The sequence below is a fragment of the Echeneis naucrates genome, chromosome 5, assembly GCF_900963305.1.
Source record: "Echeneis naucrates chromosome 5, fEcheNa1.1, whole genome shotgun sequence".
Classification (NCBI taxonomy): Eukaryota; Metazoa; Chordata; class Actinopteri; order Carangiformes; family Echeneidae; genus Echeneis; species Echeneis naucrates.
Genome location: NC_042515.1, coordinates 12411407 through 12423560, shown reverse-complemented (window position 1 = coordinate 12423560; position 12154 = coordinate 12411407). Strand labels below are relative to the sequence as shown.

The 12154-nt window shown below is 40.7% G+C and overlaps 2 protein-coding genes across 2 annotated transcripts in view; one reads left to right on the top strand and one right to left on the bottom strand.

The window, feature by feature from the left end:
* Positions 1 to 5179, bottom strand: part of cacna2d3 (calcium channel, voltage dependent, alpha2/delta subunit 3) — a 28922-nt gene extending 23743 nt beyond the window's left edge. Inside the window, exons 1-3 of the mRNA XM_029502014.1 lie at positions 5062 to 5179; positions 3435 to 3516; positions 72 to 188 (exon numbers count right to left, since the gene is read on the bottom strand). Of these exons, the coding sequence (XP_029357874.1) occupies positions 72 to 188; positions 3435 to 3516; positions 5062 to 5168 (306 nt within the window). The 5' untranslated portion in view covers positions 5169 to 5179. The remainder of the gene's footprint in view (positions 1 to 71; positions 189 to 3434; positions 3517 to 5061) is intronic.
* A 2728-nt stretch (positions 5180 to 7907) lies between these two features.
* LOC115043951 (parapinopsin-like) lies at positions 7908 to 11956 on the top strand. The gene is made up of 4 exons (XM_029502744.1): positions 7908 to 8238; positions 8412 to 8740; positions 9156 to 9398; positions 11840 to 11956. Exons 1-4 carry the CDS (start codon positions 7908 to 7910, stop codon positions 11954 to 11956), a joined length of 1020 nt encoding a protein of 339 aa, XP_029358604.1.
* Positions 11957 to 12154: the final 198 nt, after the last annotated feature.

Below are 12154 nucleotides of genomic sequence, written 5' to 3'. Positions count from 1 at the left end.
TTTATCAGATGAAGTTAGTGTGGTGATCAGATGCCAGGCGCAGTCGTACAACCAGACGGTTTCACACTTACCCTGGTGGCCTCTGCTTTTTTCCGGAACATCTCCTCCATCTTCACAGCCAGATTTTTGACCAGTTTAAAACCATCAATTTCTTCCACTCTGACTGACTTTTCAAATTCTTTATATTTCTGAAAATAACCAGAAACGAGAAGGTGGCATTGACAGAGAAGACAGCTGTTAATCAGACACTGTTTGTTGAAAGATAAAGTGGAAGCTGATTGTCACTGAGCTCATGTGACTGATTAATGAGTTTGTAGTTTAGCCAAAATCTTAAAAAACAAAGAAAAAAAAAAAAACACAAGTGAGGGAGAAAAGAAATCAAATTTGGATCATGAATTTCGGTCACGGGTGCAACATTTGGCCGACTCTTGTTTCTTTGTATCCCAGTCCAGAGAGATTGGGAATTGTTGAACAAGGTTTATAAGCCTTCACATGTTGGCTGACAAGCTGCTGGTTTCAGATGAACGGCTGATAAACCTGCGCTGCAGCACAGTGTGATTGATAGACTTTATCTGCTCTCAGTCATTGGCTGCACATGCTGCCTCTTTCTCTCGGATTGGCTGGAGATGGCCATGTTGGTGGTCGGGGGGGGGGCTCTGAAGTCTATGCATGGTAAGAGGGTAATTGAAATGGAGTCAAAGCACAGGAAAAAGATAATAACGTGTCAGGCTTGGCTGATTCTGGGTAATGAACTACACCTCACATAATGCTGATTCTGCTGGATGCACAGGACCTCCAGTGATACAGAACAAAGCCCGCCACAGTACAACATTACATAATCCAACACCTGCCTAAGACACACTCACACACGCACACACACACATTTACAAAGATCCAAAATAAAAACAAAGGCCTCATCCGGTCATGCTGACCAGTCAGACACATCACACACTTCCAACATCCTTATCTGAAAATAAACACAGCCGCGATGGGCTCGTAGCACACATTCACATTGTGCGGATAAGACGCACACAAAAGCACACACACACATCAGTACATGAGGCGACAAATTACCTACTGAAAGGAAGAGTGTGGGCTCGCAGTGGAGCAGAACAGTTCATTTCACGCCTGTCCTCCTTGCCTCAGTGCCCAGTTCCCCCTCCTCCTCTCGACTCACACTCCTCCAGTCATCAAGTGGAGGTTAAGCTCCATTCATCAAAAACACTGATCATGATTATTGATTAGAGAAAAGGCCGGTGCAGGAGTGAGGTCTGCCTGCTGGGGGTTTGAGGAGCGTCAGTGTTTCCCCCTTTTGCAGAAATCTTGGTGAAACTGAGCCGTTCACCATAAAAGCACCTAATGATCAGCCTTAATGACCAGCCTCCTAATGACCCGTCAGTTCCCTCATGGCTCACTGCTTTGTGCTGACTGCTTCAACGCAGCTCTGTCCAGACATGCCTCCATGAACAAGAAGTGCAAAGTGCTTACGAACACAAAAAAGGGAACAAGTATGTGCGACACAATGCAAACTGATTTTGTGCAGTGAATGAAATGAATATTTGGTAACAAATATGATGGAAATAGAAATGGAATAGTGCTTCATCATCCACCAGGTGATTGAACTTAAATCTTACATTACTGAAACGGGCTGTCACCTCAGGACAAGGAGGGCTGAGGTTTGGACCCTGGAGTCGCTTTCTGAATGCAGTTTGAATGCTCTCCCCATATTTGCGTGGGCCTCTAGGTCCTCCGCTTTCTTCCCATGCTCCAAGACATGCAGCGGAGCTTTTAGGATTAATCCTGCTGCTGCCCTTGGCTGAGGAGCTGGTCTCAGAACTGGAGTTGTTCCCCGGACGAGGTGCTGTAATAGCCCACAGCTCCTAAAACAGTGAGAATGGGTCAAAAGCAGAGGATTAATATGTATGGCAGGGGTTGATGCAGTAACTTAACCTGCAGAATGGGAGGAATGAGTTGTTACACACAGAAGGTCCAAATTCAAACTGATCCACCATAGCTATAAATCCAACTCTAATAATGAAACCCAATGTTTCTGTTTTTACTCTGATCCAGTTCTGCAGGTTTGCAGTCACTCAGACGATGCATTTTGTCTTGTTCTCATATTAATATATTTCGTTTACGTTGCTGTGTGTGTATAATTGTTTGAGACAATCAACTAACATACTGGGCACAAAAGTCTAAAAAACAGAATGTCTGTGTTGGACATTATATATAAATATATTTATATATAGCCGGGCTTCAGCCTTCCAAAAAAGGATGTCTGATTGTTGAGCTGAAACCTCCACATTTGAGTGTACAGCTAAAAGCTAGAGCCTTTTCCAATACTAGGGCAAGTCCCATGGGTTCAAAAAAATCCTGACATGTTACATTGCATTTTGTGGAAAATATATATAAAGTAATGCCACCTTTGATTTACAAGATCAGCCTTAAAAACAAAGCATATTGGGTTTGAATCGTTCACTTCAGTATTACATAGTATCAGACAATCTACTCATATAACACGTGCGCGTGTCTCATAGAATGGATATTAATTTTTTTTTTAAACGTAGGTTTTAAAATAACTTTGCATGATCATTTGATATTTTCATGGCTTGTGCAGTTTGTGTCAGTGTTTTCATTGAATAGTCTATCTCCTTTTTCTGTAAACCATGGTTTTCTGTAATGTAACCTAATGGCACCATCAAGCGTTAATGCCTTTTACAATGCCAAAAGGCATGACTGTAATGTGTGCACAAATAGTAGCCTTTTTTTCCAGATTCATTTAATATGGATAAGAGAGACTTTTTCAGCGTTCATGTACTTTTAGTGTTCAGTAGTTTCACCTCCGGCTGTTTGTTTCACAGTCTCTGGTTTGGTCATATTTAAGTGGAGCAGACAGTTCATCATTCTTCAGCCTAAACTGTCTCTGATCACCTATTTAAACTGGATGCTTGTGAACAGAGTCCACCTCTGCCATCAAGTGGTCAGAAAGTTGAATCCACTGCTCTGGATCATCACTCAATCCGTACAGTCTTCAGCTGCTCATCGTGTTCACCCCCTCCCACATCAAGCCCCACCACATGCTTATTTAATTTGTCTCCTTGTCCCATTCATTTCAAGAGGTTGAAACTCTTGGCTCAAGAGAGTTAACTGGAGGGATGAGATGGGAGAAGAATCAGAGCTGTGGTTAATGAGCTGTATCAAGTGCAAACACTCACGTGTACACACATGCACATGCACACACGCACGCACACACACGCACACAGCTCTGTCTCTGCCAAACACACCTGAGTCTTGTGTAGGATAATGCATCAGCATTCAGCTATAACGCCAAAATGCCTCTGCAGCCATTACGTGTTCCGCTGTGTGTAACTACATGACCATCAGACAAAGAGAAGGAGCATTTCTTTTCACATTGGACTGGGATGTAAGAATACCTTCTGTAGTAGTTGGGATCCAGAATACTTTGCAGAAATGGATTTAATTTCTCCACCAAATGCTGAGGCCCAGAGCTTTATGCTAAAATTGAGAACAAAAGGAGAAATTAAATATCATGGAGAAATGCAGATAAAAGACGGTTATGGCCAAAGTTAACTACAGTATTCATTGAATACCGCATGTCGTCATCCAATTTGCTTTTAAATGCATTCAATCTCTTCTCATCTGTCCTTTTCCTGACTTCTTTTCTTCTTGATCAATGAAAAGAATGTTGTCATGGCCCAGTGGTCCTGACCTTGACTCTCCTGCAAGATGATTGCTTGTAATTTTCATGATCTATGCTGTAGTTACTAGGCCCTCTGCTATTAAACTGTAAATGCTTTTGACTAAGTGTTGCAGTGAAGAACCTAAAATACCTCATATATACAACACAGGTGAATTTCATCATCATGTATAGATTACAGAAGATTTATTCAGCTATGCCTGCAAAACAGTTGCAGATTAATTATTCTGCGGAAGCAATGTCACTAATACAGTAAAAATCAAAGTACTTCTTACAAGAACACTCCCAAAATTTTCTGATCTTAATGATGTCCGGTCTGCTGTTGGTTTCCAAAATCTTACGCACATTGTGACTTCTTTCATTCTAGATTTTATTGCAAGATCTGTTTGGTTTTTTATTTAAACATGGACTTGAACATGTTATATCATGTTAGAAAGATTTTGACACCCTATAGAAAGACGTATAGTTTGCTGCAGTGTGTTGCAAAGGGGCTAAATTCCCAATTTGGAATTTATATTTTGAGGATTGGCGTTATTTTTACTTTGTATATTTTACACTGTGACATTGAAACCATCCTCTAAAACAAAAGAAGTTAGTCTTTGTAAAAGCTGATAGTCCTCCTAGTTAGCGTTAGATAAAATCTAACCTAAAAGGAGATTCACAGATTAAGAAAAGTGTGAGCAGTTCGTTATTGTTCCGTAAACAGCTCGGAAGGATTTGATTTAAATGCAGAGTTGGAATTTCAACCATTATAATGTGTATTTTCCAAAAACCTCTCTCTCAAAAATCAACAAGAGTCAGTTCATTTTCAATTGATAGGCTACACTCAAGAAAAAAACCACTGTGAGAAAAGGCGCCACTTCTTAATTAATATAAATGATCCCACAAATGTGAGAGATATTAAGATGTTTATCTTGTTTGAGGCAGAGCAAATGCAGATCAAGCCCAGCATTACTATTTTGACTTCTGATTTATAAACGATTTAAATATCAGGATCAATTGAACGGTACAGGGCAGCAAGACAATGTAGAAGTTGGGTTTTGATTTAGCAAATTGTAAAAATGCACAGCATGTAGACTTTTTTCTGCTTAGCCGTCAAAAATTTGTTATGATTACTTTTTTTTTTTCCCCCACCAGCATCACTGTACTACAGGTACATAGACAGCCTGATAATATTAAATCTGAGCTCTGTGCTTCAATGAAAACCCCACATGGTCACAAGACGAAGCAGACCCAGCCCGGTTTAAGTTTTCTAAAGGGCTGATCACCTGATGGCTACATTAACACACCAGGCAGTTGTTCCATATTGCTGTCAGAAAGTTGCAGAGCAGCTTGAGACTCACACTGACAGAGGGATCCCCTGCTGGGACCCCGACACATCCACCACCTTCAAGCCGACGAAGATCCAGAGCAGAAGGAAGCTGGAGCTGCACATGTGGGAGAAAAGCATCCTGCAGTTTCCCCGCATCTTCAAACTCTGCTGCCACAAGCGGACACAGTCAAGGTAAAGTCCTGATCCTGGAAAAGGACCGTGCCGGACCGGTTAGTCCACCTTCTGCCAGCACGTCCCCTACTGTATCTGCCCACAGAGGGAGGGAGGGGGAGTGTGTGTGAGTGTGTGTGTGTGTGTGTGTCTTTCTCTGGAAACACACAGAAACACTCGTTCAGCTGCAGGAATCACAGACCTTTCCCACTGAAAACGAAGCCAGGGCTTGTCTGCAGGAAGCTGCGGGGCTTCCCTCTCGGTCCGTCCGGACAAAGAGTAACAACACACAGATGTGGTTTTCCTGCAGCTGAACATGTGAGCAGAAAACAGCCGTGAACTGCTCTCAAGTTGGTGAATGTAACGCTGACGCTGCACACTGAGCCGCCTCCAACATCCACAGCAGATATTTTTACAGGAACTGAACTGTGATCACTGAATGTGAAATAATTATTCCGCAGGGCATGAAGAGAAAGCCTGGAGATGTGTTTACATAAAATGGCTCTGTGGGCGATAATGAGACTGCAGATGTTTGATGAGGGGAATGGAGGCTTCCGCACCCCTAATAACACAAACACACACACACACTACACAAAATTACAACACTTCATCATAGGAGCCATTTGGTTTGGGAAGATGACCACTGCAAATGGACCAAATAAGAGAAAAGAGCCAGTTTCTGTATGTATGTATAGATAGATAGACAATTTCATGAGTTTTAGTGAATTTCAACTAAACAGCCTATAAAATGAAGACATTAAGTCAGATTAGTGCAATAAAATACAGCCGGAAGTTGTCCTGTTCTCTTTCTTCTGATTAGGAAGTGATAATGATGTCAGAGCAGCAGGCAGGCTGGTGCACAGAGCCCCTCCCGCACCATCATCCCCACCAGCACAGAGGCAGTGTTTCCACTTGAGGCTTTTATTAGTTTAGTAATTGCATCATACATCAGAGTTGTGAGGAGCCTCTACTGTCTGGGACATGCTGATAAGCTGTCCTCATGTTGGATGATGGTCAACAATATCCAGTCTCCTGCCCAACAAGCCGCTCAGCAGCAAGGGCTCTGACTGCATTCATTGACTATCAGCAGGAAAAAAAAGCAGTTCTCGGTCCTGACACTGAAAAAAAGGCTCACGTTTTATTTGCCTGCACAACTGCCACTCAACACATGCAGAAGTGTCCTTGAGCAAATAATGCCATGAAGTTACAAACCATCAGGCTACCTGATTTCTGAAATTAAAACATGCTGCCAGTTCAACGGTCAATATATCATTGAAATGTCCAGCATGTTTATCTGTGAAATGAAAAGGTGGGCCGTCCAGGTTGGGCTACTGAAAAAGGTGATGATCAGATAAAGGTTTAAATTTAGAGTCAGCCCACCGTTCAACTGTCAACCCAAACACAGTTGTAATCTCTGTCTTGACTTGATTGGAGCTAAACCTCTTAAAAGGTTAAACAGCGGACACCTGTTGTCAGGCTGTCTTGATAAGCTCTGGGATTTAACCCCACCCCGCGGTCTCAGGAGCTGGGGTGATTCCCTCACATTATCGCCAACAGTCAACATAACTATCTATCCAGATATAAAAGGGATCTCAGAAAACCTTCCACATGGAAAAGTTCAAATAAATACTTGGAGCAATTTGTTTAAATCTTGCATACCATAAGGCTTATTCTTTTGCAGAGACTCTCTGAAGTATTAATTTGACAAGTACTTATTTACACTTTTGTTTAGCAAAATGTCTCAGTACGACATAATTGGTTAGTGTATTGTACTTGTTTTGATGTACGGTTTCATCACTTTAATCCCTGTTTGCTCCCAAGACAAACCACCAAACCATCACCAACTAATTTACATTTAAGATAAATCAATCAAAAATGAATTTACTAAATATGAATTGAATATGAAGTAAGCTGTCTTCATACACTGAAAGCCATATGTACATAATATTTCTCCATATATGAGTCACACTCATTTTTGGGATTCATATTTTCACTGAAGAATTGGGTATTACAACAAGTTTAAAACATTCAACTTGAATGTTTTCTCCATCTGGAGGACACTCTCGCTCAGCACGTCTTGGTTTACGTTAGTTTTCAGTTTTTCAGTTGGACCAAACAGTGAAACTGGAAGGTAATGCCAGAATGTACAGAAATATTGAACTCTCCTTTGTTCATTACATCATTTGTCCTACAAGCGCTCTAAAAATAAACTGACTTGACTCAATATACATTGAGTAAACTTTCTCTGACCCCGGAGTTGTATAAGGGCAGCAAAGAGACACGAGACTCAAAAACTGAGATTAAGGGTCAGAACACATAATCAGTGTCCATCTATCATTACTGTAGATGTTAAATGGCACACTTCCACCAAACATTTCTCAGAAAGCAAAAATAGCACCCTCTTTATCCCCCAGTGAGGTGGGAGTGGCCAGAGGTTGCCTGTTTTTTGTACTTGCTCAGTGGAGTGATCCAATACTGTGCAGTCATCCTCTTTAAGTGCCCTTACAATCAAGTAAAAGGCAAGGGGATCAAGGATCATCATGCTGAGGAATTACTCTTTGCTAGTCCAGATCTAGACATCTTATTCTTAGACCCCGTGTATCTAATCTCCCACTTGGAGCTTTCACACTCTGAGTTGTGAGGTATTGAAGACCTAGAGACTCCAGGTGAAGAAGAAACTGACGACTTTTTAAAGGTTTTGCATCCATGCAACACTCGGCCTTTTTACCAAATGCGTCCCTGTATCTGGGCCCACAGGGGGAGCCGGCCCTGTCACGCACTGGCTTTATCCTCCTCTCCATCATTATGGCCGTTTTCACCGGTCCAGCCATCGTACTCAACGCTACAGTGATTATTGTGTCCCTCATGCACAAGCAGCTGAGGCAGCCACTCAATTACGCTCTGGTGAACATGGCTGTGGCTGACCTGGGCACAGCCATGACCGGAGGGGTGCTGTCTGTGATCAACAACGCCCAGGGGTACTTCTCCCTGGGAAGAACAGGCTGCGTGTTGGAGGGGTTTGCAGTGTCCTTGTTTGGTGAGTGAAAAGACAACAGTTTAAGTTTTCAATATGCAGCATTATAGTGCACATGAACACTAACGTAAAAATAAAATGTGATCGACTGGATTTACTACTCACAATGAATATAATTTAGAATATATTTTTAATTTAATCCATTTACCATGTAAAATAATGATTCATTTCTCCAGGTATCACATCTCTGTGCACTGTTGCTTTGATCGCAGTGGAGAGGATGTTTGTTGTGTGTAAGCCTTTGGGCCAAATAACCTTCCAAAGGAACCATGCGGTCGGTGGTATTGCTGCGTCCTGGCTCTGGTCTCTTACGTGGAACTTACCGCCCCTGTTTGGTTGGGGCAGGTATGAGCTGGAGGGGGTCGGGACGTCCTGTGCACCAGACTGGCACAACCGAGACCCACACAATGTCTCTTACATCCTGGCTTACTTTGCAGTATGTTTTGCAGTTCCATTTTTCATTATCCTGGCATCTTACACCAAACTACTGTGGACATTACATCAGGTGAGCATTTATATATTTAGTTTCCTTATGGTGGAAAGTCACTGAGTTCATTTATTCTTGTAAGAACAATCTTGAGGCACTTTAAATATTGTACTTTTCACACCAATACACTAATATGATGATTAAAATGTCAAGTTGGCTTACAAATGAAAATGTATTAGTAAAATCTCTTAATGAGAAGACAGTTTGGGTAACATACATGTCTTGTTGTCCTCTAATTATCTTTATAAACAACAACAAAAATAATAATAATACATATAATAAATATTTTTGGGAGTTCAATTGATCCTATGTTTCTTTAAAAAGCAAATAAACAGAATAGTGTGGGATGTAATAGTAAGTATATAGTAAGACTAGTAAGGTTTTTGAACTTAGGGCTTCTAGTTATATTAATTCTGTTTTCATTATGTTTAAGGTGTCAAAGATGACCTGTGTGGAGGGCGGCGCAGTGGCCAAGGCAGAGATGAAAGTTGCATCCATGGTGATTCTGATGGTGCTGACATTTCTGATCAGCTGGCTGCCTTATGCTGCCCTGGCCATGCTGGTGGTCTACAGCCCTGATACAGAGATCCATCCCCTTGTAGGCACAGTGCCCGTCTACTTGGCCAAGAGCAGCACTGTGTACAACCCTATCATCTACATCTACCTCAACAAACAGGTATTGTAAAATCGTATGTTGTTTTTTTTTATTATTATTATTGTTGAATACAACTATATATGAAAAACTGAATATGAAAAACTTTTTCATTAAAAAGGTGTTGCTCTTTTGGAACCCTGGCACCACCTAGTGTTATTAAAAGACAATACAGTACTTTGTGTTTGAGTAGCAGGGAACTCTGCTAACATTGGATTAGTGGTCATTTTGACAGCAATTTTTTATTAAATTTTAGTAACAGCGTTTAGATGAAAACATAATTTAGTTTAAGTCATGATTTAGTCATCTAAACTATTTTAGTTGCAGTTTAGTTTTAGTAAAATAAATATCATTACAATTTAGTTGATTAAATCTATTGTAGATTTAGTCGACTAAATTCCTCTATAATGATATAAAGGGTATCTGACGTCTTAAATGAAACTTCTATTAAAGTGTTACAGAATGGCATTAAGGTTTGAATATGCAACACAGACACATTTCACTGGTTCTTTCAAACACAAATATATCTTTATTTGTGACAGGCTGCATTTGGGTATCTCATTTACAGTAAAAAACAAACAAAAAACTATGAGAAGTAGAGGCCTTCCTTTCCTGACTAAGATGTGCCTTAATCATCACAGACTGCACATGGCGTTTTCCATGAAAATGAATATTGTGAAAGAAGCAATGTCCATGCTATATAATAAACCAATTTAACTATCCATAATACTCACCTGAAACTGTTCCAATGGCTGAAACTCTAAAAAGCATTTCAAAGGATATAAAGATCAGATATAAAGACTAAGTTCAATTCCCTGGTGGCAAAGGACGTAGAATTGAAAACAGGTTTCTAAATGCAGGCACCATGTTATGGTGGTGATAATCTTCTCATTGAAAATCAGTACGTGGGTGAGGCGCTTGTCCGAGGGCCAACAGAGTCTTCTGCTTTATTTTGCTCTACACAAAATCAGCAGCAACTTGTGGCCAGGAGTGTTGCTGTCGCATAAATCGAGTCCAGTGGATGCCCTCCAGGCAGCTGCCAGTCTCTCTTCAACTTTTTTATTTCATCTTTGAGATATTTCTCAATCAGATGACTTATTTTAGTTTTCTTCAGCACATTCAGTGTGCCAACCTGTAGTTCCCTCATGCTCCACTGTGGTGAGGGGCCATCCTGGACAGCCGACCCACTGAGCCAAGGCCTCTTACTGGGCCCACTGCTGTCCTCAGATGTCCTCTGTAACTTTAGATACATTTAGAGCTTTCTCCTGCTTTATTTGTGTCACAGATGAACTGCTGAAAGTGCTTTTCTACTCTGAAGACTTAACTTTCCAAGACAACGTTGGTGTTTGAAATTCGTAGCTTTGTCACAAACACGCAGCAGCTCATCAAATCACGTCAGCTTCAGCAAGCTTACCTTAATATCAGGAGGACTTGTTCGTTGTATTCTTATAACATACAGGATAACGACACAGTGACAGTTCACAATGCGTCTTGTCGGTCTTGATATGAAACGTGCTCTCCTCTTTCTCCTGACTGACGACATCTTTCGGTTCTCATGCGAGGTTCACTGTCGCCTGCAGCGTTAAGATCAAAACAAATGCACGCGCCTTCCGCTTCTTCCGCATTGCTCCAAAATATGAGATCTGATTGGAGCGCTTCTCAGCTCGTGCAGCCTTTTCGACCTTCCGATTGGATATCGTCTCTAGTCCCGCCGGCTTCTTCTGTGTCCTGATTGGATCAAACTACTCGCCTGGTTTTGATTCGCTGACGGAAGTGTCAGTAGATTTAGTCAGAATTTTAAACAGGCACGTTTTTATTCCGCCGTCATCTCTTTTCCGCCAGAAAAAGATATGTCGTTAACAAAGTTAACACTGAATTGTGTGGGAGGACTTCAGACAGCCGTATGCATATGTTTGGAAAGCTCCGCGAAACTGGATTTTTATTTTACTTATTCAAGGTCTGAAATGACTTTAGAAGTTGCAGTTAATGTGAACTGTTGGAGTAAAGAGAAAGGTTTCCGATCAAACTTCACGCCTGCTTAAAAAAAAAAAAAAAAAAACAAAACAAAAAAAAAAACACATAAAAAAACAAAAACGAAAACTTAAATTGTTTTCACTAATGATTCATTAGTATTATTTCCATTGAACCACATGGCTGCAAAAAGTGAAAAAATGAAGGGTGTGAATGCAGTGTGCTTTAAGGAACTAAACTGTTGCACAAAACAAAAATGGAAAAAGAAAAACTCAAATATGAACTGCTTTACAATATGTCATGTAGGGTGGGTAACATTTGTGGGTAAATTGGCATTGTAATAAGAAAATGCATTCATAATATATATATATATATATATATATATATACAATTCATTTATGATTTGAATTTATATTTGCATGTATGTCTGAATGTTAAAGAGTACAATTGGCCTTGGATAAATTTATGTTTTGTTTCAATTTGTTTTTATTTAGTTCCAAAAATATGCTGTGCCCTTTCTGCTGTGTGGGAAAGAGCTGTGGGAGGAGGAGGAGGCGTCAGAGGCAACAATGACCTTGGAGCCCACAGCCAATAAAGTATCTCCTGCCTGAGTGACATTCTGCCAAGAACCATCTGTTATCAAGTCTGAAATATGTGTAGTTCAGTTTGTGATTTGATTTCACTGTATATGTCTTGTGCCTCTTTCTGATGGTGTGTGAAAACTGTATGAGTTGTCTCTTTGCTCTCTAAAAGTTGCAGATTACAAATGAATGAGAACAGTAACTCAGCATAAGTTTATTCAGTGATGA